Genomic DNA, 27,888 nt, shown 5'->3' with positions numbered 1-27,888 from the left:
GGTATTTGCCTGATAAATGACATAAACAACATTCAAAATAGTTGAAGATGACTGGGCCTAATCTTTTTGATTAAATGGCCCAAAAATGTCAGTACAAGCTCAAGGGATCCCAGTGGCCCTCCAAGCAAAAAGAGGAATACCTGTGTCCAACGTTATCTCCTTCAGTGGACGGGCACAATAAGATGATGTGTTAGGATGAAGTGGTTTGCCCACCAGGTTCCACTCCTCTCACTGTTACCACCCCACCTACACTATGGTTATGTAATTCATTACCTAACACCACACAACTTGCCAGATGGGGCTCCTCGGGCTGGTGAGTATTATCAAAAAGGGAGGGGGGGTGGGCTTCATGCATATACTCTCACGACTGCTCTATATTCAGGTCCTTGACATTGAAAAAGGTCTGGGAACCCCTTGGGCTGAAACATCCGAGGCGCGGGCACGAGATCAGTTGCGCGCGCTCCCGGTGGCGAGTGCAGATTCACAGCAGTCAGCCAGCCGCGGCTCCCCGGAATGACTCCCACACTGCCTCGGCGATGTCGCGCCCGAGCACAGTTTTCATCCTAAACTAACATCTACCTCAGATTGTCGGCCGCCCAACCCGCACGTGTGTGTGTGTGTAGTCCGAGACGAGCGTTCGTGCAGTGCGATGCTGACAACATGTTTCCTCGTCGAGAAGCTCAGCGCTGTGCGGCATAGAGGAGGCGGCAGAGTGGAGCAGCGTGCACAGTTACAGGTAGGCTGTTTGCACAGGGACTGCTGCGGAACACCATCGCAACGCTCGATCCAGGCGTGTTTTAATCGGTCGGCCGATCAACGTTGATACAAGGATCGTGTGTGTGTGTGTGTGTGTGTGCGCGCGCGTGCGTGCGTGCGTATGTATGTATGTATGTATGTATGTATATGTGTGTGTGTGTGTGTGTGTGTGTGTGTGTGTGTGTGTGTGTGAGAGAGAGAGAGTGTAGCCTACGTGTGTCTGGCTGCATGAGGCTGACCAGTGATCTGTCAGGCCCAACAGGTCAGAGTACACCGTCGGTTAACTTTCCCCACATTGTTGTCTTGCACTGTTTAATTGCATTATATGTGAACTCTGTATCTTGTGTGTGTGTGTGTGTGTGTGTGTGTGTGTGTGTGTGTGTGTGTGTGTGTGTGTGTGTGTGTGTGTGTGTGTGTGTTGGAAGGTAGGGCAACATACTAATATGTTTATTAGTCGAATATGCGATGGACAGACAATTAATGAGCTGCTATTTGGAGAATCAAACATTTAGGTATTTCTTCAAGCAATCATACCAATATGTTTCTGCTGTTTTATAGACCAAACGATTTTACGATATAATCAAGAAAATAAACAGCAGATTAATCATTAAACTAAATAATCGTTAGTTGGAGCCTGTACCCAAAACAAGTACAAGTACATAGTACATAAACATCAAACGACAACTATTTTGTTAGTTGAATAATAATTAATAATCATTTAACAAGAAAGATGAATAAATATCTTCAGGTTTTGCACAGATGGTCGGATCAAACGAGGCCTTACTTTGTGCTTTAGGAAATAAGTCAGCAATCATTGAAACAAGAAAATAATCTACAAAGGAATTGAGAAAATTATTATTTTTTGCACCCCTCACAACATATTGTGAACCCTTTACCCACAACAAACAAAAGTTGTCTGTGTGTTGAGGACAACATGATACGTGTAAGGGGTTTGATATTGAGCTGAAATAATTAGTCGATCAGGTTTGACAGAGAAGTAATTGAGATCATTCTTTAAATACTCCAAGTTACCTGGTTTCAGCTCAATACTTATCAGGGTTTGCTGCTTTTCTTTGTCATATGTGACACTAAACTGAATATATTTGTTTATTGGAGTGTTTGTCCAACAAAACAAGCTATTTGTTGACATTATCTTGGGCTTTAGGATATTGTCATGGCTGTTCAGTACATATATGTGTGTGTAGGGACAACATGTACCTGTACATGTTTGGTATTATATGATGTAATGCCGTAGAGTCCCGCACCACAATCACAGCCTCAAACTGTATCACCACAGAGTTGAACATGAGCTTTACAGAGGTAGTGATTGGTGCAGGGAGGGACTGTATTGCATTACAGGTGTCTGTGATCACGGTGTGGGAGTTTCTGTTGCACCTAATTGTTGCGTTAGCGAGCCAGCAGCATATATAGTGGCGTAGTGACAGAACCACCGTCAAAAATATTAGTTTCACTCAGTAAACTTCTTTATTTTTACTGTCGTTTGTCTGTTTAAGAGGAAGCAATTGTTTGCTTAAAACAGAGAAGGCTTGTACTGCACTGTGAGGCTTAGGTGGCGGATTGACTTGTTGATTAAATATTTGGGTCTTTGTCGTCTACAACCTAATCGCCCCTGCTGTTCAGCCCGCTCTCCACCCTTCATCTGTGACTCTGATGGTTACAGGACAAAGATTGAGCCATGACACCATGACACTCAAGTTAATCTCACTCTAGATTTCAAGAAGATTACAGGATCATACGACACCCCCCCCCCCCCCCCCCAACAAAAAAAAAAGTGACATGAGTGACAAAGCGCCAGTAAAGATGGTTGCATTGTGGATAACTGAGAGAGCAGCAGCTGCTCTGTCTTGAGTCCTGCAAGACTGGAGAAGCGATGATGTCATTACGTAAGGCAGGTCGTCTGATGATGATGATGATGTTGATGATGATGATGATGATGATGGTTATGGTGGTAATGATGATGTGTCAAAGCTTGTGGTCCAAAGGTCCCTCTAAGGCTTGATTTTCCCTCGTCGTGCTCACTCCTCCTCAGTCTGGAGGAGCTTCAAGTCACGATGGACGGAGAGAGAGAGAGAGAGAGAGAGAGAGAGAGAGAGAGAGAGAGAGAGAGAGAGAGAGAGAGAGAGAGAGAGAGAGAGAGAGAGAGAGAGAGAGAGAGAGAGAGAGAGAGAGAGAGAGAGAGAGAGAGAGAGAGAGAGAGAGAGAGAGAGAGGTTTCCATGGCAACTACGGGCCTTTCTCCACCGCGTCTCTCTCGCTTGTTTGTCGACCGCATTCAAGCGCTCACAATGAGAGCATGAAACCAAACTTTACACGGGCCTGTCACATCCTCTGAGGGAGACAACGCTTGTTCTGTGCTTTTTTTAAATTTTTTTTATATCTACATCAAAATCAAGACATGCTGAGGATGCAACTGCTGTTTACATTCTTATTGATCACATGACGACGTGTAATTGAAAGCAATTGGTAGTCGTGAGAATTACCACCCGACTCTGCAGTTCCCCTCAGCTCTGTGGAGCTTCATAACGTCTTTCAGCTCACTGTTGTTGGTTTTCCAGCCGTTTGGTTTCACCCTCACTGTGCTCTTCTGCATTGTCAGCTAAAAAAACGTGAATATTGGACTCACAGTCATCATTTTAACACAAGTAGTTTCTCTGTAACTGCTGGATGTGTACAATAAGCACCTTGCTAACAAACATTTACAGCTTGTTGCCTCTTCCCACAAGTGGCCACAAAATCAGTTATTGCAGGTTTGAATAATTTATTGAACATATTGTAGCATAAACACACTGCAAGTCGCCTGCTTGGGTTTGAAATACGGTCGAACACTTTAAGGTAGATAAACTTCTGGCCTGTGGATTTCCAGCTGCGCAGTAATAAAAGGACGGCCAACAGAGATAATGACAAATCAGCCTTATTATTACTCACGTTACTATCAGACTTCACCACAACGCCCGCCCTGATTAGTTATCTAATCTTTTCTATTATCACATTCTTTCTTTCGTACGTGTGGTAATTACAGCCCATCTTAAACATCCTCCTTAATCACCTGTTTGGTTAATAAAAGTACTACCTCTTATCCATCTAAGTGGGTCGGTTGCGTTTAATAGTGTTTGGGTTGTCGTCAAAACCCTGATACAAAAAAGATGAAATCTAGTTTCTCCGTCCTCTCTCCTTTGCTTCCTCCCTCCTCCTCGTATGTGAAGAAGTAGCCGTGACTCACTTCGACGCATCTGCTGCGTGTTTGCAGCTACAAATATGTGGGCAGCCATTCTTCATGTCGACACACTCGCTGATACTGGCTTCGTAAACGGTGTGCAAGATTGTGTAGGCTGCCCTATTTTTTTTCTTGAAAAATGCCATGTAGGCCAACGGATACCAGGGCGACATCCATCTGTGCTGCTCCAGTCTCCTGACATCAGAACATGCCTCCCTCTAAGTGTGACAGGTACAGAGGGCTTCTTTGTTGTAGTGTACGGTTGACAACGGATTTGCATAATACTTTTTGATCTTGCTGATAGAGAAGTGGTGGAAAGACTGATTTACAGCACTTTTATGATTCCCATACAAGTTAAACCTGTATGGGAGAATGTGTGGCTCCTGGATTGACGTTGTCCTATTTTTCTCACCTATAATGCAGAACTCTCTGCCACGGACAGTGACCCATACAGAGCGAGATCTGCTCTTCGAATCACAATTGTGACGGCCTTGTCTTTTTATAGCTCTATCTATTTGGGGCATTTCCAAAATAGTCTTTTCATGCGTGTTGTGGTGCTTGCTATAAGACCACTCGCTTGTTCACATGTCGCTCTCTGTTGTCTTCCCAAGTCTTTCAGATGTAAACAAAAGCCCGTGACTGCAGCTAGCCAGACTCCTCTGCAAAGTGAACTACAGCATCGCTTGAAAACACTCACTGATGTCTTGATGTGGTACAATCAGCAAGGTCAGGCTTTGAACTGTGTACCATGCAACATTTCTTAAATATGTATCATGGAATGCATGAAGCCACAAGGAATCTCTGCCCACTTTGCACCACATAGCCAAAATATTGTAAACAAGGCAGAGATATTCCCCATTTTAAGCTTTGTTCAGGTGTGCTCCTAGGCACTAATCATATGTACTCCTAATGCTTCCAGGTCTGCATAATTTGTCAACACACTGCTCAATCATGTCACTTTCCAAACACTTTTTCCCTCCCCAAGTGAACTTTTGTAAAACAGCGCTCGATGTAACCTCTCACCATGAAATTATTTTCCGTCTGTGTAATACGTTGGCTCTCCTCTGGAGAGGTTATGGTGTGTAGAGAAGAGATGCAGCCCGAGATGTGGACAGAGTAGAGTCTGGCCTGTGTTACTGCCGGCTCACATTCTGCTGCGTCAGGAGGTTTTTTTGGAAGTCAGTCGACAGCAACCCAGTGAGGCTACGAGGGGCTGGTGGGAAACTGCTACTACAGCAGCAGGGGCCCGGGCTGATGAATTTACTCGTTACTCCAAACATTTCTATGTCGATTAGCAGACCTTCTTAGGGAAGTGGTAAAACAACCTCCTTTTTAATGATGTGTCAGGACTTACTGAGGCTTGTTCTTGTGCCTACATTCCCTGAAGTCATTGTTTGATGCCAAGCACCCACATATGTTTGGAAACTAGTTTTTGGAAGACTGTAGTGGAACATCAGGAAGAGTCTAGTTTCGCTTCATCAGGGCATTCTTTCAGTTTGTTTACAGTATATAAAGACAGGGGGAGTAATAATGGAGTGTGGTGTAGAGTGAGAGTGATAGGGGCTCTCCCGATCGTCTCATGGATTTAATATGTTCAAGGCAAATGTAGAAATATAGTCGTAAAAATTAAAGCGGATGCCAATATCGGAATTATTTTGTCAGTGTAATACGTCGGACCGTTTTGTTGTTGTTGTTGTTGTTGTATTTTAAGGGATCTGGTAATATGGCTAGATTGTCAGTTAAATGCACCATGTAAGCCGTGGAAACCTGCCAGCTGGCTGAGCTTTTCTGTGAGGAGTAAGCACGTTCTCTCTTCCTATGGGTGCCTCCAGTTTCTTCCCACAGTCCAAAGACATGCAGGTTGGGCATATTGGTCTGGCTATGTGTGTTAGCCCTGTGACAGACTGGCGACATGTCCAGGGTGCATTCTGACCAATGTGAGCTGGATCCATTCCCAGGATGGATAACCATGGATGGATGGATGGATGGGCACCATATAAGCTTTAAGTCTGATATTATCTAATTTATTACCTAAAGGGGGAGCCAACAGATTAAGTAATAATGCATGACCCACCGTAGTGGATATCATATTAAAGTTCAGCAGATTTGCAGTTAGGCCTCAGTTTATGTAAAACCAGTCGACACACAGTGAAGGTTTTGGAGCCTTGTTATCATGTTTAATTCCAAATGCTTTTGACTTCTGCCGGAGTGCAAAAACAAGCAGGGACCCATTTTGAGATTATTCAATTTGTATGGAGGCATTTGCATTTGTCAAAAAAAGAGTAAAAATAACTTTAATCTTGGTTTAATATTTGAGAAAGCCAGGATTGACTGAGGAGTTCCAACTCACTGTGTTTGACATTTGAACTTGTTTTCGATGATATATACACATATATACATATATATATATATATATGTATATATATATACACATCTCACAGTCTGGAAAAAAGTCCAAGTTTTAATTCATCACGTAGTTAAAAAAGAAACAAAAGAAATATATTCAAAAATAATGACCCTAATCCAGTGACATGTACCGAAGCTGCTATGACGGTCTTGACATTTCCTTGAGCAAGATATGAGTGTGTTTTTGTTTCCAGCTAAAACCAGTCAGTGCTATGCTAAAGAGAAGCTGATGTTCTCATGAAACCATCCTATGAATTTGCAGCCTGACATGCATTATCACTGAAGCAGCTCCCCCCCCCGGCACTGTAGCATGATGTCATTGCAGATTACAGTCTGGGCTCTGTGGATCGCTGCCTTGAGTCACACACGCTGCCGCCTCGAGTGGGTTGTCATCTGGCGGCTTCATTGCGTCGGACTCTTCCTCCCATCCTCCCACATTCTTCTAACCGCCCGCCCACCCTCACGCTCTCCTTTCCCTTCCCCTCACGTGTCTCTCCAGCGGGCCGCCGTTGCAGTCAGGCAGCATCATGGAGGCTGGATGTGTGGTTGCCGCGGTGATTGAGAATGCTGCCTCAGGACCCCATCGTCAACCAGGAAGTGGTGACGTCCTTGAGGGGTGAGTGACTCTCTTCTTCTTGTGTTTCATGTAAGCTGAGCAGAATTCTGTGATTTGTCTCTGTTCTGTGTTGCTTCTCCAGGAACACTGTTTGTTTTTTATATACTGTACATGCTATGATGTTGCAATTTTTGTACGAGATTGATTGAGATGTTTTATTCGTTTATTGCCTCCTGTTGTCGTCATTGTAAATGAGAACTAGTTCTCAATTGACCTATCTGGTTAAATAAAGGTGTAAAAAGAAGAATGCGTTTGCCTTTGAATGAGATGAGTAAAACTAGTAGAAATATAATGGTAAGGCTTAGCCATGACCCTGTAAGACAGTGAGAGGGAAACTGTTCCTGTGTAAAGCTCTGTTAGGTCCAAAGCTCACCGTATGTGCCATGTTTTTACATTCTGTGTATCTCTGTTAGCGCTCTCGCTCTGGATCACATGAATGACACTGTGTGTCCGCGTTCTTTGCCTGCTGTCCTGATTTCATCTCGCTAAATCACTGTGACAAATCCAAGGCCTGTCTCTCTGCTCTCTTTGTTGCTCATAAAAGTTGAGCTGAATGCACCTCACCCACCCTCCAGTCCCGAATACACTGAGTCACATTTCAAGTGAAGGTTTTGTGAAGCAGTCCCTTGTGGGTGGATTGCCTTTATGGAGCACTGAATAGACCAGCTTTGCTTTCCTGAGCGCATACAAAAGACGTGGCTTTTTGTCGACCCTACCCGTCGTGAGAGATGCTCCCATGTTTCATCTGTCCAGAGGATTTGTTCCCATCTAGATCTCAGATTTTTTTTTCTTATGTTTTATTAATGCATTTCTCTCTAAATATTAGAGATTTAAACAACTAACACATCATGAATTTGTGTGCCATGCTGGTGCAATGTCATGCTTTGAGTCCAAGCCACATATTGTGAATTCATCTCCCTCACTTGCTCCCTCTGGTGTATTTAAAAAAAAACTACAAATCATATTTGAAAAACCCCAGACTACATGGATGTAAGCAGTATGACATGCCACCTTTCTTTTGTTTTAATCCTTGTATGTGAATGCCTGTCTGTTTCTGCAGAGAGGTCCTTCCATCTACTGACCTGGACAAGGACGATGCCTTACCTCAAGCCACCAACAATAATCCTCCAGAAGAGAAACAGCCACCGGAGACATCCACTGCCATGGTACACGCCCACGCACACCACTCTGACTCATCACTCATACAAAACAAATACTTAAACGCACACCAGCGGACATGCCGCCCTTCTTCTGCCATGAGCCTGCGTTGGTTGTGTAAGTGATTCACACCATGATGTCACCACAACATGATGTCACTTAAGTCATGTGGCACTCATGTGAGAGCTGGTCGTAAAAGTGATGACTGTGCAGAAGTGGATTCAAGGATATTTCACCTTCATATTGAGAGTGTCTGAGGCGTGATTAGGTAAAGGTGTTATGACAAGATTGTCACAGACGAGTGATTCCCTCTCCCCTTCAGTTGACTTCTGGTTACCCCAGTACACCTGCAGTTTTTCAATTGTACTTAAAGTACAGCCGATTTTGTTTTCATGTATATCATTTTTTCTTAATACGTTTTAATTTAGATGTTCAAGAGGGCTTGCATACTCGTCACATGTCCACAAACAAACTCATTCCAATTAAAACTGGACAACAAAACACAGCAAGACCAAAACATTACTGCACCAATATAATATAGATAGCATTGACAAACGCATAACCAACATGTCTGAAGAGCAACCTTCATTTATATCACATAATGACATGACCTGACATAATTTAGCATAGCAAAATTGAGCATAGCGTAACATAAGTGTGAAATAATAATTATAAAAAGTGACAGTGCTTTACACGGATCCAGGATTAAAACATTTCAGGACTTTAGGCAAATAAAATCAGGAAATTTAACAGTATCTTAATAACAATTGTAAAACTGACTGGTCAACAAAGCACAACATAGCATTACAACATTAGCATTATGTAAGTAAAACATAATATACAGTAATACTATAACATTAGTATATTGTAACATAACAGTAGCATAGCATAGCCTAGCATAACATTAGCATAGAATAACAGCAATAGCCTAAAACACAACATAATAAAACATTAGCATAACACAACATTTGCATAAAATAATATAACATAGCTTAACACATAGCAAAGCATAACCAAAACATAATCATAACATTGTTAAAATGTATCATACTATAAGCATAATAGCATACCAACATAACATTAGCACCGATGTATAACTCACTACTTTATACTTAAGTTAAAGTTCGTGTCCTGCATCTTTTGCTGAACAATCAGTGTTTCATGCTGATCAACATATCTTCAGTCTTGAGTGTAATCGCCTCTCCGTCCGTCGTCCTGTGACTGACTGACACTTATTGATGTGTGCTTTCTCTGTCGGGCAGGTGAGGAGTGATGACATCACAGAGCTCCCCGCCGAGCCCCTCCTGCGTTCCTGCGTCAGCACCGCCAGCATGAAGGTCAAGAACGTGAAGAAGTAGGTGCTCCCCGTGACAGTGTTGGTGCTATTATGGGCTGTATAAAACAGGGCTCTTATTTAGGCCAGTGAAATGAGGACCTCTAAAATGACGTGCAGACAAGCCTGCCTGCTGGGTCTCTTAACCCTTTAACCCTGTTCCCTCACACGTAGGCCCTCATAGGCCTTTTCCCTCTTTTGCTTTGCTTTGCTTTTCTCTCCATCACAGTGTCAGTGTGTTGAATACTGATGAGGGGCTCTTGTGCTGTCTTATTTATTTTTTTTTTAGGCTGACGTTCCCCAGAGGTCACTTCCCCAGGTTGGCAGAGTGTGCCCATTTCCACTATGAGACTGTTGACTTTGGCAATGTACAGGTGAGCCCTGAAAATACTCAGTGACTTTCTTCAGCAGAGAGTTACTATGTTTAGTAATTGTGTCTTTGGCTCAAGTTCAGCAGCCATTTTGGTCAATTGCTCCCCAAATGCATCCTTCTTGAAATGCAATGTCGAATCAATATCCTTGCTTCTCTTTTCTGCACAGTCTTTATTGAATTGACCTTCTTTTTCATGGAAATGTCACATCACAGTTGTTAGTGTGTAGTTTATGGAATACAGTGGCGGGCCGTGGATTTTATACCTGGGCCTTCAGTGCTGCTCTCCACTTCTAATAACCTCATTATGACGTCACAGCTACGGGTTATTATTTGTTTCGTGTAAAAGCCGCATATTCACATAACACTGCAACATTTGACAAATGAAATAAAATGTGCAGATACATGAATACGAGCACATATTATACGCTGCGTCATTAACGGACAATATAGTCCAAATCAATGTAACACAATGACAAACTCACAAGAGCAGTCGCATATATTCATATGACAACAAAGCAACAAATCAATCCAGCAGACCTGCAGCGGATCCACGCATTCCACCACACGAGCACGAGCCATTCAAATACTATTCATAAAAACGCCACGATTGACAAATGAACAGTAGAGGTAAACAAACGAAGTTCACTTACCAAATGCTGTCTATGCTGACAAAGAGTTTAATCCCAGTACATCAGTTCCAGTAAGAAGTCCAACCGGATCCGCCGCCGGTCGGTTGTCCGTGGTCCGCCGCTGTTCGGTCGTCGTTTTCGACCGACGTTCGGTTGTCTTCCGCTGCCGGTCGCTTGTCCGTCTTCCGCGGCCGGTCGGTGGGCCGTTTTCCGCCGCAGTTCGGTGGTCGCCTTCGACCGCGTTCGGTGGTCGTCTTCGGCCGTCGGCCGTGGACCGGCGAAGGGCGGGCCGCGGTTGTGAGTTGTAGATCCACTGGAGTCTCTCCAAAAGTACCGACGCTCAGTTAAAATGAAACACATTCACAGCCATAATATGTGCAACGCTTCTGATGCTGCATACAAATCCTTTTCCTGGCTGGTCAGGGCTGCTAGCTGTGGGGTCATTTCTTACTGTCCAGTTTGTTCAGAAATGTCCTTCTTGAGAAAAGCGTTCCCAGTAACTCCGCCACTAAATCCGTTTCTCCTCCTTCCGCCATTTCATATTAAAAAAACAAAGCTAGGTAAAATGTCTATCAAATATTTCCACTTGAACTCTGTCTGCTACAAAGCTCTGCTAGCAATCATGTTTCGCGGGCACATAGTCACGTGCCCGCCCACTGACCAATCACAGCACACTCTGCACCTTGCTGGCAGAGAGGCATCTGGACTCTGAGCTGACGTAACTTGGCCTGCAAACCGCTCTGGTGCGGCCATGAATCCCAAACGAAAGATCTGATTGGTTGAATCAACAATATCGTCCCCATTCAACTTAAACTGCACATGCCAGCACTGGGTGAGTCTGCAGGCTGGGGCCTCTCTTCTTACTAGAGACACAGAGGTGAAATCTGATTGGATAAAAGCTCTTCTTAAAACAAGCTGCACTGGAAGCAGAGCAACTGAGGAGCACAGTAGCTGTGCAATGAGAAAATAAGATAATGGGAAAAATATTTGTATAAATTATAATACATATAAGAAAAAATTAAATGTATTTAAGAAAAATATTAAATTATAAAATAGCTATAACTTTGTGATTCTGTTTAGGCCAGCAGAGAAGGCTTTGCAGGCCCTGACGGCCCGCCACTGATGGAATATGCTTTTGTCCAGAATGTTACTCCACCATGCATAAATCATTGCCTTTTCATGGTTACCGTTTTTATTAGTCCTATTCCTATTCAAGCCATGATCCGATTCCAGCAGTGTGTTAATCCTCTGCAGTATATTAATGTGAGAGTCATCTGACCTGTAAACCTGTGATCCAGACTTATTAGTTCGACATGATGTCACCCAGTGAGTAAATGCAATACAGCAGTTTTCCCGAATAGACTGCAGAGTCTATCCAGGATTTGTAAGCGATGACTCATTGTGAAAGTCAAAACCTGTTCTGACAAAAACAACAGGAGGTGTGGGAATATATGGTTACAGTTAGTAGCTGAAGGTAAATGCTAGGTTGTAGACTATTTTAGTCATGATGTTTGGGTACAGATATTCATGTCTTAATTCAAAACACCTGCAAAAATAATGACCCTTAGCCTCAGCTGTACTTTATGATTAGTGCTCATTAGCCATTTGTTAGCATGCTAACCCAGAAGGTAAACATGGTCGATGTTTTACCTGCTTAACATCAGCATGTTAGCATTGTCCTTGTGAGCATGTTAACACACTGACAATGGCATTTAGCTCAAAGCAGTACTGAGCCAAGCGTAGCCCCACAGTGCAAACAGCATGGCTGTAGACTTTAGTTGTATACACTGTAATCCAGTTAGAGAAAATCTGCACGTTGCAACATTAGCTGCAAAGACTTGATTTGAATATCCTGTGGTCGCAGTTGGTAATGATGGATATAACGACTCTTTCCAGCCCACGAATGATTTGAATGAATAGGCTAAGAAGTATATTTAACTTTTAAGTACATTGGCAGCAGTGATAATGAGAAGCACTAGTGGTTGCTCAGTCGTGTGGAAGTGGCTGTTAGCCGCCTGGATAACCTCAGTGCAGTTCCGTTTGGTTGCCAGCAGAGTGCAGCAGTCGTCAACACAAAAAGCGTGTGTGCATATCTGTGGGGGCTGAATATGTGGCTTTAATGGACTACAGTGCAGTAGGCTGGACCGGTCTTAATTCCCAGGATGCTTTCTCTCTGTTGGGTAAACATCCCGCTGTGGTTGCCATGATGTGACGGCTCCGTCAGCAGAGCGGAGGCAAGAGAAGCAGCACAACAGTTTCAGTGACCTCAAAAAGCTCCACAGGGAGAAGAAAAGCCGAGCCGGAAGAGAAATATCAGTCTGGGAAGACGATGACACTGAAAGCTGTCAGCACACACACACACACACACACACACACACACACACACACGCACAATAATTTAATCTGATTCTTTCTTCTTCAGTATCTTATTTAATAAATTATTATTAATAATAATAGTACATTTGTAGTTTTTCTCAACTTAATGTGTGAAATGAGTCTTTGTTCTCGCTGTATCTCCCATGATGCATTTTCCTGCCTCTATAGTCACAGACTGTGGCGGCAGGAAGGAAGGAAGGGAGGGAGGGTACTGATCAGGTGTCATGCATCCTAATCGCAGAATAGCTCAAGGACAGCAGACTGCCTCTGTCTGCAGCCTGCCCGACTGATTCCTCTCCAGATTAGCTCCAGTCTCGCCTTGAGATTGGAATGAATGTGAATTGTTTTGAAATGAAGAAGGGGTCGTCTATCTATCTTGTGCAGCTCCGCCTCTGTATGATGGATGAGCTCGTGCATTTGTGTGTGCCAGTTGAGCCCATTTACTGCCAAACCCCCCCCCCCCCCCCCCACCCTCCTCCCCCTCCCCGCGCTTTGTCACTGGAGAAAGGAGAGTGGTTCAGAGAGGGGGGGAGGGCGACGGAGGCAGAGTACAGGAGAGGGAGGAGGGGGAAGAGATGGAATGAGGGAGGCAGGGGGGGGGGGGGGGGTAAGAGACACAGGGGGAAGCATCCTCTTTTCATATTTCTGCTTTGAATAGAGCAGTGAACGCGTGGTGATCTAAAGCCCTTTAAATGAGCATTTCACGTTAGGCGGCGGGGGACGGCAAACAGGCGAGTAAGGAGCTGCCAAGGTTTAGCTAGTTGGAGGAGCTTACTGAGGTCCAGGACTCCGGCTGAACACAAACAAAGAGCCACTTCCTCCAGCTGTGGATGGATATCTGAGATGCCTTAGTGGCAGGTAACCTAACGTTTAGCTTCTGGGTCTAAGAATGTTGTGAATAAAATAAGTTGTGCACAAAGGGTTGGAAGTCTGAGCTGTGTTAGCATGTTTTATTTTGAAAGGAGCAGTCTTGGATGTGTGAGCATCATAGAGGAATTGATGCTCAGACATGCCTCTAATGGAAACTTTCAGATTTTCGCTGTTTTGCTTCATCCAAAAGGGATCATTGTTTTTCTGTAATTCTCTGTATGATCCTGCTTTCCATCATGCATTTGGCCTCCTGACCCTCATCAGTTCAGGCTTTTACTTCAGACAAATCCTTGCAGCGAATGAGCGCTCTTCCATCATGACTTATTCAAGAACAAATCTCTCGTTCTGCATTTTTTTGTAAGTTTGGTTTGCTGTATTACTGTTGAGCAGTAACTAGGTCGCTGTGGGTTGTGTAACAGTGTATTTGAATGAGTAGCTACCAGTTATAAATAACCAGAACTTTCCTTGGTTCCAGCCTTTGAAGTCTCCTCTACAGTAATGTCTATCAATGTATTCCCAAACTTCTGCGAGGCTTTGATCTTCTCAGTTTTCGGGCATATAGACTATTCGTTAGAGAAGACATTTGCGCTAAATCTATACCTCCTCCGAGCGCTGATACTTTTGCAGTTTATGTATTATATATGTCTTACTGCAGGATTTATGGTGAAGTGAGAATATGAATCAGTGCTATGTTGGTGGTAGAGGAAATATATTGCACTCGTTTCTCAAATTAACTTGATCATGAAGGCTGTCAAATTCCAAGAATCTGAATTTCACTGAAAAATCCTTTTAACGTACGTCTTTTTTTAAAGGCAATGCTTCCTGTAATTCGATGTTAATTGAGGTTTTAAGGTTTTTATACTCTAACCCATAGCTCAGTATGAAAGCGGTTTTACTATTTAATGGAAAAATGGGGTTTGGGCATGATGTTCTTCTTGTATTCCAGGTCACAGACAGAGAGGTTGTTGTATTACATGCATCCATTATTTAGAATGTGGGTCCTCTTAATATTGGCTTCTCTGCCTGTCTTTTTTATTTCTCTCGTAGCTGGCCTTTGCAGAGGGGCAGAGTGAAGGACCGAAGGCTGGTCTGGACTCCAAAGAGCTGGTCTTTCTGGTCCAGATCACTTGCCAGGTAACATTACTTGCTACATTCTGAAAATAGACTACATGGTTTAATACCAAACTAATCTTCAATCCCTCAATCTTACGACATTTTCTGTCTCTATTTGTCAGGGTCGAAACTGGCTGGTAAAGAGGTCCTATGAAGACTTCCGGGTGCTGGACAAACACCTGCACTTGTGTATCTATGACCGCCGGTACTCCCAGCTCACCGAGCTGCCACGATACGAAACATTAAAGGACACTGTTGAGGTATCACAGAGCTACAACTCCAGCATCTCTGATTTGTGAATGTAATTACTCAGATTAGAAATGAATCTGATTTTAAAATGAGTCTGTTTTGTTGCAGGATGTGTGGAAAATGGCTCTTAAATTGTCCGACTTTACTTAATCTTGACAATCTTGTGTCTGCATTCAGTCAGGAACCAAGATGCTGGCCGCCTACCTGTCCCGCTTCTCCGCCATTGCTGACAACAAGATCAACTGTGGTCCAGTGCTAACATGGATGGAGGTATCTTCTTGCCAGATGTTTGCTCTCTTCCTATCAGTTATTCACTCTCGAGAAATGACCCCATTCAGTGAATTCAATATTTAATATTCACTATTAATATTTAAGTAGTTGACTTAAAGGAACAGTCAGAGATTTTTGGGGGGAATACAGTTGCTTGCCCGGAGTCAGCTAAAGAAAATGTTATTAATTTCAGAGAATAGGTACAGGATATTATGGCCAAACTCGAGGATTCACATTTATCACATGTAACAATGTAAATGTAAAGAAAAGACTCTGGTTTAGGAATATCTATGTGTTCTATTTCTGGATGAACAGCTGCTGGGCATCCTCATAGGGATGCCAGGTTTGTGCACCTACTGTTAGCAGGGGTGGTAGCATTCTGCAGAAGTAGGATTATTGAACACTTTTCCATCTCTTGAGATTGTTTGAGATAAGATTACTGCTGTAAATCAATTTAAAGATAAATCCAACACAACATAATTATATGATTTGCGAGGCAAGCCTAATGTAAACACCAGGGAAAATACGAATCACTTTTTTACAATCCTGCTGCAGTAACATATTGTTTTGCTGCTCATGTGAAAAATACCAGTATTACTTGTCTCCCAATATCATTTGAAATAATTAGCAGGACCAGCTGCTTCTTCCTGCTTCCAGCCTTTAGGCCAGGGGTCCCCAAACTACGGCCCGCGGGCCGGGTGCGGCCCGCCTCCACATTTGGTCCGGCCCCCTGAACAATACCAGAGACGCATTCTGATTTTTTTTCAGTCTGCACAATTAATCGAATTTTAATCAGCCAACCACCAGGGGGCGAACGAGATGAGAGCTGTCATGCGCGCACCCTGTAGAAGTAGAAGAGTAGAAGAAGTAGAAGAGACGGGAGCTTGTATCGCGTGCACGATGCAACGGTCGCTCACCTGCGAGTGGCACGCGAGTGGCACGCGAGTAGCACGCGAGTAGCACCCCCCCCCCCCCCCCATGATCGGGCCCTAGGTCAAACGATATGTTCAGTGATGTGGCCCTCACAGGAAAAAATTTGGGGACCCCTGCTTTAGGCTAAGCTTTTCCAACATGTCTAACTCTAACTGTTTCTAATGACGTTATTCTCTTTTCCAGATCGACAACAAGGGGAACCACCTTCTGGTGTCTGAGGAAGCCTCAATCAATGTCCCTGCCATCGCTGCTGCCCACGTCACCAAACGCTACACAGCCCAGGCTACAGACGAGTTGACCTTTGAGGTAACCGCTGTTATATAAGCCATACGACAAACTTGATCCCTTTTTTTTTTTTCTTGCATCTTTGAGCCGGATTATTTTCAAGGGGAAATATGCACATTTCTGATCCCATCGCAATGTCTTTTTTTAATGTGCTCAGCTGAGATCCGACTTTGTTCTCATCATCACACTCTTTGTGACCCAGGTGGGGGACATTGTGTCAGTCATAGACATGCCTCCCAAAGAAGACACAGGCTGGTGGAGAGGGAAACATGGCTTTCAGGTAAATCATCTGCTGTGCTTCACTCACACTGATGTTTAATAGAGACGGGGCTCAACTGTAAGAGTTGCCATCAGTGGTGACCATTTTTTAACATCCAAAAAAAAGGGAGAGCAAATAGCAAAACATGCACCCCAAAATAGATACATTTCCAATACTTGTTGCATTAGTGATATTTGAATATTGCTGTTACAGTAAGAAACGGAACACGCTGCAGGTGACAACACCTGCGCTGGTGCGTTTACTCTACAGTTTACTTTACGGACATGGCGAAGCAAATAATGTTGTTTGACTGTGGGGTGAAAAGTTTGCTTAAGCCATTGACATGACAAACGGATGTGCACATGTATTCAACTGAAAAAGAACCAGATAAACCTGAACAAAAAACAAATAGGAAGTTTGTGAAGTCATGAAAGGAAAAGCATACCAGAATCTTTGAGCTGGATGGAAAATTCTACTGAAAAGCATTTACAACAGGCTGATGTATAGCTGCATAGTATCTTGAACAGTAATTTCTCAAAATATAAGGTGAGTGAACTATATTTTCAGTTCCGGCAACCAAAAAGCTGATTCCTTTTATATGTTAGTGTTGAGCCCTGAGAGAATAATCAAATCACATTTGAATATTTTTTTAGTTTTACAGTAAGGGGAAAGAGAGGGATTTTGATACAAAATATTACTAAAATATATCGCAAGAGATAACACCGGGATCACAGGACTAGAGCTGGGATTATATTGTTGATTTCACTGTCTTTAAGTAAAACGGTCCTTCATCCAAAATACATTTTGTCCAGGTAATTCATCCTGAGGGATAAAGACACACTGCTTGGTTTTTATATATTGGCAAATATGAGTTGAACTCAGCAAAAAGCAGCTAGTTTGTTATTGCTGTTGAGTGACACCCTTTGCACAATGAGAATGCAAACCTGCTATTTTCAGCCTAAAGCAGCATGAACCCTCATGCTTACTGAGCTATTTCTGCACCTTCACCCGACTACAGCCTGCCACAGCATTAAACGCCCCCACTGGTCCTTTTGAACTTACGAGTGTCTCAACAGCTCTCTCTCTTGTCATGATGCTGCTCGTCCTCTCCTCTCTCCCTGCAGGTTGGTTTCTTCCCCTGCGACTGTGTTGAGCTGATAAATGACAAGCTTCCCCCCAGTGTTCAAAGCTCGGTGCCGAAGCCAGGTACTCTTCAGTGTGTGTTCGTCCTTTTGCTCGATGATTTATTTAAGACTTGCTCCCAGGATGTGAGATGGATTGATTTAAAGTGGCTGCTATGTGTGTGTGTGTGTGGTTGGTAGATTTGGACGTAAGGCCTGTGGTGTGTGTTTTTGAGAACCCCCACAGTGCTACGCTGGATGTTTTTTTGGGGGGGCAATGCCCTGGCTGTACCCAACACAGATAAGACCTGCAGTGAGGTCACATCCTAAGACCTTCTGAGATGGTTGAAAAATGCTTATTTCGGTGTAATAACTGTAGTGAATTTGTGTCCCGTGAGAAATTGGGAAGGTCTGTGTTTGCTTCTGGCCTCAGAAGCCTTAATTGTGTGATGTCAAACTTTCTTATGTGGTTTTTCTTATGTTCATTCTATGTCTATCTTCCTTTATTGTAAGGCACTTTGTGTTGCATTTTTTTTGTCTGAAATGTGCTATACAATCACCGTGTATTATTATCTTTGATCAGTGTGTAAGAAGCATGGGAAGCTTGTAACGTTCCTGAGGACTTTCATGAAGTCTCGACCACCGCCTCAGAAGCTGCGGCAGCGCGGTATCCTCAAAGAGAGAGTGTTTGGCTGTGACCTGGGGGAATATCTCCACAACTCAGGACACGAGGGTAAACTATTCCCACAATGGCTTCTTTTCCCCCCCTATTTTCCATGGTGTAATTGTTAGCTGCTGGCAGTTCACACTTAAATGTTTCACATTTTCAAATTGTAAATACCCCGAGAAGGGATTACCCAGTGAATCGGCTGCCTGTATAGGGGATTTGGGACGCATTGCTGTGATGTTTGATGTGAATTGACTCGCTGGTGTGGATAACCAGCTAGCAAGATGTGCTTCTGCATAGATTCTTGTAGATTTGCCAAAAGCTGTGTGCTTCTATTTGTGTTTTTCCAGACGTGTTGAAATGGCTGTGGTAGGATGGCCTCTCCTGACTCTCTGCTGTCTCTTGTAGTCCCGCAGGTTGTTAAGAGCTGTGCTGACTTCATAGAGAAAAATGGAGTCGTGGACGGGATCTACAGACTGTCTGGGATCTCCTCCAACATCCAAAAACTGAGGTTTGTACCCCTTTTGCTAATTATATTGATTAGAAGTTTAACCCAAATATCCAGAATGGATCACTAAAATAACTCACTGTCCAAGTGTTGTTTTTGAGCCGCTTCTTCTGAAACCCATCAAATACAATTTGATTCAAGCTGTGCAGCTTTGAATGGCTGTAATGATTTTCTCATCTGTTCTATGAAGAATTCATGAAGCAAACTCTCATTAGCGGATAAATCGGAAGGCTCATAATCTGGTGTTGTGTTGACAGCCAATAAAAAGGGACATTTTCTTGCTCTACGAACTTGTTGACCGTTTGCCACATCGCATCTAATTGTTTTAGGATAATCATAAGTATGTAGTGACATTTTTCTTAACAGATCTAACAGTGAGGTGGAGCAGGTAGTCTTGTTGTGTCTCGGGGGAGGAATGTTATTAGCTTTTGGCAGCACTATCAAAGTAAACTGTAGAATTTCAGAATTTGAAACGCTAATAATTAATTCACCAAGCAATATTACCTTGTCCAAAGCAGCTTATGGTGTTGAAATGTTCTGCATGTTTTCAAACTGACAGATTGGCAGTAGGACTCCTCCCACGCTGTTCCTTATCTTTTTCTTTCTGTCTTCGTCTAGGCACGAGTTTGACTCGGAACAGGTCCCAGACCTGAGCAGGGACGTCTTCAGACAGGATATCCACTCAGTGGGCTCCCTCTGCAAGCTGTACTTCAGAGAGCTGCCCAACCCTCTGCTCACCTACCAGCTCTACGACAGATTCTCTGTAAGGACCAGAGCGGTGGAACTGGGACGGGGACTTACGCTGCCCATAGATATGGGGATGTAAAAAGCTGCACATACCCTGTTACTCAGTGATGATCAAAGAACTGGAGAAACAATGTCAAATTTCCAGCTCAGTTTTATTAAGTGCCGTTCAGAAATGGGGTCATTGCATTACGCTGAGCTTTCTAAGAACAGCAGGGGATGTGCACGCTTAAACAGAATAGCAGATTAAGTCAGCCAAAACACTGGCTGCTCTGAATATAAAAGGGAAAAAGAGAGTGGGACTGTTTAAGCAACTCCCTCTGCTGTGATTATCAGCCTCTCAGTGACGTGTGCTTTATCCTCTGTCTTCACAGGAGGCTGTCTCTGCAGCTACAGATGAGGAGAGGCTGGTCAAAATCCACAATGTCATCCAGCAGCTGCCTCCTCCCCACTACAGGTCAGGTTTAAAGCTCACCGTCGCACCCTGGTGGCCTGAAGTGGGTTTTCTTTTTTTTTCTAGGGAAGGGAGTGCTGCATGAGAACAAGTCAATTGCTGTGATGCTAATTTTATAATCAGTCTGATCGTCTCTCAGTGCAGCATAACATATTAAATAACTAATATGCATTAAACCTGTTTGTTAGATGCACTGATGTGACCCAGGATTTACCTTTTTTTACTGCCTCAAAAGAAATTAAACTCAAAAGGAAATGGGGAATGAATATTAAATATTTGCCTTTCTTTACCTTCAGAACTCTGGAGTACCTCATGAGACACCTCTCCAACCTGGCCACCTTCAGCCCCGTCACTAACATGCACACTAAAAACCTGGCTATTGTCTGGGCCCCTAACCTCCTCAGGTGACTCTTGAACTATGTGCAAACTGGTGTAATTGGCACCGATGGTGCCAACGTTTCCTTCTAGTGTATCTGTGACAGTGAACTGGGGCATGTCTCCGTGGTCCAGAGCTGTGAAATAGGTTGTGCTGTTCTGTAACTGTGTTTCAGGTCCAGACAGATCGAGTCGGCCTGCTTTAGCGGCACAGCAGCGTTCATGGAGGTGCGTATCCAGTCGGTGGTGGTGGAGTTCATCCTCAACAACACCGAGGCTCTCTTCAGCGCTAAACTCAATGCCATCATTCGTGAAAGCACAGGTTGGTTGAAATAGGAATGAATTGACATGTGGCATCTGTTCCGGGGGTTAAGTGCGTCTCTGAAACACCTTATTTTCAGGTAACAACATTTTATCCAGACCCAAGTCCCTGCTGGTCTGCTCCCCATCCACAAAGTTACTGTCTCTAGAGGAGGCCCAGGCTCGCACTCAGGCACAGCTGGGCTCCCCGGCCACCACCCCCTCCCTCTCCCAGAGTGACTACATCGAGGTTGGGGAGGGACCCGGAGCTCTGCTCGGCAAATTCCACACAGTCATCGACCTCCCGATGGAGAGGTAGTTAAATGGACCGCCCGATCAGTCCTTCTGTTTGTTGATTATATGAATTAGTTTCCTTCATGAGCATGCGAAAACATGTCATCATTTACAGCTATTAAAATGTGTTGTGAGGATTTGTTGCTTTTCTCAGTTTTATGTGTGTTGTGTGTCGGTTTTAGTTTTTTTGGATGGTTGTTCGAACAAAGCAATTTATAGTTCCTAAAATGGACATTTTCACACATTTCTCACATGTTCTTCACTAAACAATTAATCAGATTCAAATATGATACAGAATAATCGTCAGTAGCAGCCCTATTGTTTTGTTTTTGTCATTTTTATTTAGTTTTGCTTGTCTTGCCACTTTTGTTAGATGCAGCGGCTGATGAAAATGATTTGTTTCTTGTGTTGTAGCGGAAAGCGGCCTCCAGTTAAGCCTAAGAAGTCTCCTGTGGGGAACTGGCTTTCCTTTTTCCACCTGGGCAAGTCCCACTCTGTGTCCAAGCGTAAACTGAAGCGACACCCCAGCGAGCCTAACGAGATAAAGAGCATTGCACTGCCAGGTTAGATCACCTCTGCTGCTACCCAGCCAGAACACATAAATCAACCTGTGCCTAGTTGAACTTGTCAATTTATTCAACTGATCTTGACAGTTTTGACGCATGTTCTTTTTTTTGAGACAGTGGGAATTCATTTTATTGAGAAAAATGATTTATGCTGAAAATATTTGCAGGTGGAAGAGGAGATGGCGGCACATTGCGCTCCACCAAAAGTGAGGAATCTCTCACCTCTTTGCATAATGTGGAAGGTAATTATTCATGCACACTACAAGTGATTTGTAATATCTGTACTTCTGTGACTACAGATGATTCAGTCTAAATATGCATGTGCTTTTTATCCGTCCCAGGGGATCCCCCGAGTTACCGCCCCCGCAGACCTCGGTCGACTAGTGAGGCCGTTTCTGCCGCCTGTAGAGACGACGTACGCAACGCAAGGAGTAAAGACGACCACAGAACCCACCCACTGAATGAGAGTCATGGTGGTGCTGATCGTGTTCGCACTGCAGCATGTATTTCTCCGCCACACCAGGAGGACGATCTCGATCTCTGTCCGCCAGCTGAAGGCATCTATAGTTTGGACTTTGATCCCATGTCTTTTCAGTGCAGCCCACCCACAGCGACGCCTGGGCTGCAACACAACAAAGATGGAAATAAATGGAGGAAGAGCGCAGGCTGTTCTAGTGAATCAGAGCCCATCTTCTCTGCTAACAACAACATCATTGGCTATCAATCTCCAGACATTAGCCCTGTTCTCTGTAAAGGTGGGAAGAAGGTTACCTCCAAGCAGCTCTCTCCTAAACTCAGGAAGAAATCATTTAAGATGCAGGCAGATGTTAAGAATACATCCGCCTCTCCTCCACCTGTTCCTTTTCCTTCTTCTTATCCCCCAGCAGAGAAGTGTAAAGCTCCACTGGCAGATGGGAAGGAGCCAAGAGCGCCATACCCACACTGCAGCCCACTCAGCACAGCGAGCCAGGGCTCAGCCCTGACCGACCTCAGTCAGTCTGCACAGAACCTGCCCGATCCAGGTCAGTACCACTCCTCTATACCATCAGACACTGTATATAGTTGTATCTATTTAAATATTAAAGCACTCTGTAGTTTCTTATGAAAGCTTTTGTGTCTTGTCCCATCATGTCTTACCATAGCTTTGTTTGTCTTGTCATACTGTAGCGTTGTTTGTCTTATCCCTCCCCAGGAACAGATAGACTTATGAGTTCAGTGTCTGTTCTCCCTCCTCACCCTCCCTTGACGAGTGCTGCGCGCAAGTTGGCGTTGGCTCTGGCTGAATCTGCCCACAAGGCCAGCAGTGGTTCCCAGAGAAGACGCAATGTCCCATCGCAACCCCTCCAGAGACCAGAGGCTCCTCACGCCCACGACAGACCGCCCCGGCCCTCTGTTCTCGATCTTAAAGTCTACCCCCAGGAGTACTGCGGCCCTCGCGTCTCCTCGGTTTCCCAGTGGCAAACATCAACGCACGGCCCGGTAGAGAGCCACTGCCGCCCTCATCCTGTTCATTTCCTACCTGCCCACCTCGGCTCTGAGCCGTTGCCGGTCATCGATGGAAAGGAAAGCGTGTGCAATTTCACACCTAACGTCAGCCCGCTCGGGTCAGGGAGCTTGGATGAAGGCAGTGGAAAGAGGCGGGACCGCAGGGAGGAAAAAGAACCTGCCACGCAAGCAGAACCTACCTATCAGAGCGTTGGGGTGTCAACACCCACCCAACCTGTCTGCTCCGCTCAGAGCCCGTCAACGTCCCCTGTATATGTGAACACTGACTCTATCAATGTATTTAATTTCCGCGCTGTTCTGGCAGAGACCTCCATGCCTGCCTCAATCGAGGAGGTCATTCCACGTCCATTACAGCCCTCCTCAACCCATCACTACAGCCCTGAAGATGACAGACCTCCTGGCCCGGTTGAGGATGTCTACGGCAATCATCATCACCGCCATCGGCCGGTTCAAACAGGACGAATGCCTGCACCTCACTGCCCTCGGCCTGATGCTCTGGCACATCTCATTGTGGGGCCAAAAAACATGTACAGGCAGTCCTCTGAAGGCCGCTACAGCACTTTAGGGTTAAGGCAACCTTTGTCACCTCAATATGGACGTTACAACAGAGATGAGCACCTCATCAGTGGCTGCCACAGGCAACCAGGCCAATGGCAGAGGTCTGAAGATAGAACGGTCGGGCACCCGGCCATCCGGAGGGCTCGCTCCTTCCACGCCCCTCAGATTAGTCACTACGAGCTGGCAGAGACAGAAGTCCTGCCCCCTGACACCATGTTTTATGTCGAGCAGACGTCGAGCCAGGAAGCGCCCTATCAGAGGCTGATTCAGACCGGCGTTCACCCTGTCCGGCAGCAGTTTGAGAACACTCGCGCTGACTACCGTTGCGGCCCCTATTCTGATATTAACCCAGTAGATGGCTCCCGCTATTATGGAGAGCCCTGCCGGCAAGGCGGCATCCGGCACAGTCAGTCTTACACCATGCGTTCCACAAGGGGAAGCGGACCGTCGGATTACTACAACTACACTCCACACCGTGTCCCTCCTGTGAACAGGGAGCTTTACATAGAAAGCAGGGACACTGTTGTTTACGAGGCGAGAGATGCAGACGTTTTTGAGAGAGTCTTATATCAGCCAGTCAAGCATGAGAGTAAATCCAGACGACAAAATAATGCTGTTTCTCCTTATGAGAGCCCCGTCTCGTCGGCTGACACAAGAAACAGAGACATAATGCACACAAGAAGCAAGTCAGACCCCGGAAACGCCTGCCTCCTCTCCGCTAACAGGACAGAAAGCCAAAATATGGAAGCTCCATCCCCAACTTCTCCGAGGTCTCAAAAGGCGGACCCTGAAGTCGTCAGGCAGCAGTACGGTTACCGGTCAAGTGCGGCGCCAGGACCGACCAGGCGGATTCAGATCAAAGAGGCCTCCTCGCAGCAGCCTCCGCTTCGCAAAGTCCCCTCTCTTCCAGAAAGGGGCTGTTCTAACATCGAGCACAACACCAGAGGCCACGCGCGAGTTCATGACCAGGATCGATTCCTGATGACCAACGCTGTCAACAGCTACTCTGGTATTGTGAAACCCGGCATCCTCAGGAGGCCGGGGAGGTCGCAGAGCACCAGAGAAAATCGCCACTACTATCATTACCACGCCAAATCCCCGCTCGATCCTGAACATCTGGGATCCTTTTCCACTCAGCCCAACAGAAGGACTCAGAGCACTAAAGTCAGACCCACACAATATGACTACAAGGAGGGGTATTACGCGGCGCCCAGACTTAAACCCACAAGATCCGGTAAAGCCGTTGCTGGGTATTTGCCCGACCAGGGCTGCATGTCTCCCCGCGGGCACAGACTGCTGTCCAAGGCTCTGGGTCAGGAGGGTTTTTATCGTGCTGCGCTGAGATCAGAGGCCGGGGTTTACGACTGATTGTTACCACTGGTTTTATCCGATTTCACGTCGGGGCCAAAGGAAAAACAGCACTTTATCCTCTGCCAGACCAACAGACTGTTGTGTTGAAAGTGTGTTTGTTTTAACCGTCAGGAGCTGCTAAAAAAGAGTGAAGTGAGGCTGCTGCTGAGATCGTACTGTCGCCATCACTGGGAGTTTCACATTTTGCAGCAGCTTTTGGGGGGGAGCTCAAAGGGAACAAGTGACTCGTATGCAGATGTTGTCTTAAATTTATTTGAAAGTAACGCTAAGAGAGGGAGAGTGAAAACGATGGCTTATATATTTTATTTAATGTCTAAGAGATGCCAAGCTAAAGTGTCTGGTTTTATTATTATCAGTATGATTTCAGTAAAGGAAAGTGTATAAAATAACATTCATTTTAAATGTATTATATTTGTATAAATAACACACCGCTAACATGTGGCCAATGTACTGTACATTTTGTTTTCTATTCTAGTCTGCTCAGACTTCAACAAGCACTTTTGAGGAGAACAGTGTATGAAACACCGTCTTAATGTGGTGTACATGAAGCCTCTTGATATACAGTATATATTTTTTTCTGTAAGAAACGGCTTGCTCTGAATCATCGTTGAATACTAAATTAGCACTTTTGGAGGGGTAAAATGGAGGATAACCTCAAGGTTTTTAAATTTTTCTTTTATCACACATTGTATAATGCAAACTTAAAATAACAATGAGTGCTATGATTTCGGTCAAAGCTTCCATGCTATGAAATATGCTACACATACAGTAAATGCAGTTAGGTAAAAAAAAAAGTGTATTTTGTATAACATTGTGGTTTTGTCACAAAAAAGATTTTCTTTTATCTTTTAGGGAACTTTTAACGATGTGATGTTTTACATAAAATACGATGTTGTTTTATTCATTAAAGAGGCTATTTCAAATCCAAACATGTACATGAGGATATTCTGTTAAAGACATGCGTTATTTTAGTGAGAGTCTTCAAAAAAAAATAAAGATATCTTATCAGTGATGAATGTGTTGAACTCCTGTGTCATAGGTAGATTTTAGAAATTCTTGTATTCCACTCTGTTTAACATTAAATGGATAACGGTGTCAGATTCAAGATGGATAGTTTGAAAAATAATATCAAAAGCAGAACAAGAGTTTTTTTTATGACACACGATCTTCCTGGTCAAAAACAAGTACTTTTAGTGGACGTTAATGGACGATGTGACCCAAAGGACATCCATTGCAGCTTGTTTTTGTTCATGGGGCTGCAACAAAATGAAGTGACCCTTTAATCATCTTGCCAACTGACCTCCAGGTTGTGAGCTTCCATGTTAGGAGCACACGAAGTCCCACAGTGGCGTCTGCTCACCACCAGGTGGCACTGTAGCGCTGCAGAAGCTGCAAAGCTCCCAATTCATTCTGGACAGATCACAGACTTTGATTTGCTTGTCAGACGCCTCCATATCTGTTCAAAAACATTGCAGAGGATGCTGACTATTTTATTGTTTGTGCTGCTTTTGAATTTTCAGTAGTTCAGAGGTTTTAATGAGAACTACCAGGATTTGATGTGTAAACATTTATTGAGTGTGAGAGGATGCCTCCGGTAGACCATAGCAGTGACCTCGGCTGGGATGACATGCTCTGAAAGCGAATGTAAGGCGGCTACTCGTATACCATAAGCCTGTTGCTTGAGAAAGCCCATGTATTCACAGTTTAGAGCGTGTTTGAGCGGCTGGAGGATAATCAGGAAGGAATCATCCAAGGTTGTCCAAAGTGCCTTGGGAATTGTTGCTTTGATAGAAATTATTAAAGTGCCCCGTGCCCTCCTCCCCACCCCAGATCAAAACAGCCTCCCATTCACAGCTGACTGAAAGGCTTGGTCTGTGGTGGAAAACCATTAAGAGAGCCCGTGGACTCAAAGCAATGTCTCCTGGCAGCCCTGCGTTGCTCCTGGAGCACTGAGCCATTGTTTATTCATCGGCGCATTGGCATTCAAAGTGCATCCTCACTGTTCTCTCTCATAACCAACAAGTTGCAATTTTTATGCATGTGAAGGTTGAAGGCAAATTATTTATGGGAGACCGGACCTGAGGAAAGAGAACAGCCTCTAGCAAAATGGTTTACGTTGAGAGCAATCCTTTTCTATAGGCTATTGAATTCACTGGATCACAGCAAGATATGCATGTATTATTCAACGTTTCGGAGAAAGAATTGTTGCCCTGCTAGACGGCCATCTGCTTTTTGGACATTGTGATGCATTTGAGACATGCTACCTTTCAGGATCCGGTTACAGTCTTGTTTTTCAGCGGGGGGCAAATAAAATGAGTGGAAAAACGGCTCTCCGGTGTCCCTCCCTCAAGCTTTTCCCCTCCCCTCGCTACAGCAAAGGTTTTAAAGTAAGAATTATCTGAGCAGAAATTGCGTGCGTGTGTCTTGGCTTCTCTGAATTGGAAGAAATGGTGAGCAAGTTGAGGTTCAGCTGCAAAGGGGGGAGAACTTTCACCTGTGTGAGAAATTATTCAAGAACATCTGGTGTCGTCCAGATGCAGAGATGGAATGTGTGAGGCGTGTGC

At 44.5% G+C, this 27,888-nt stretch overlaps 1 protein-coding gene across 3 annotated transcripts; it reads left to right on the top strand.

The window, feature by feature from the left end:
• The first annotated feature begins 624 nt into the window (after positions 1 to 624).
• On the top strand, positions 625 to 26,336 carry arhgap32a (Rho GTPase activating protein 32a). 3 transcript variants are annotated; one of them, XM_079166737.1, is made up of 23 exons: positions 625 to 736; positions 6,896 to 7,012; positions 8,073 to 8,178; positions 9,433 to 9,524; positions 9,793 to 9,877; positions 14,799 to 14,885; positions 14,987 to 15,124; positions 15,291 to 15,383; positions 16,500 to 16,622; positions 16,804 to 16,881; positions 17,985 to 18,066; positions 18,565 to 18,714; positions 19,057 to 19,159; positions 19,775 to 19,919; positions 20,275 to 20,357; positions 20,651 to 20,758; positions 20,906 to 21,051; positions 21,131 to 21,344; positions 21,738 to 21,886; positions 22,057 to 22,131; positions 22,231 to 22,644; positions 22,777 to 22,911; positions 23,082 to 26,336. In XM_079166737.1, the coding sequence occupies exons 2-23, from the start codon at positions 6,924 to 6,926 to the stop codon at positions 25,319 to 25,321; spliced, it is 4,935 nt and encodes a 1,644-aa protein (XP_079022863.1). In that variant the 5' UTR covers positions 625 to 736; positions 6,896 to 6,923; the 3' UTR covers positions 25,322 to 26,336. The 3 variants fall into 3 exon arrangements, with proteins under 3 accessions (XP_079022863.1, XP_079022862.1, XP_079022861.1); XM_079166736.1 differs by having other exon boundaries at positions 22,774 to 22,911; XM_079166735.1 differs by having other exon boundaries at positions 22,231 to 22,911.
• The last annotated feature ends 1,552 nt before the right edge of the window (positions 26,337 to 27,888 follow it).

This window comes from Pholis gunnellus (genome assembly GCF_910591455.1).
Source record: "Pholis gunnellus genome assembly, chromosome: 9".
Taxonomy (NCBI): Eukaryota; Metazoa; Chordata; class Actinopteri; order Perciformes; family Pholidae; genus Pholis; species Pholis gunnellus.
This window is presented reverse-complemented; position numbering and strand designations above follow the sequence as displayed.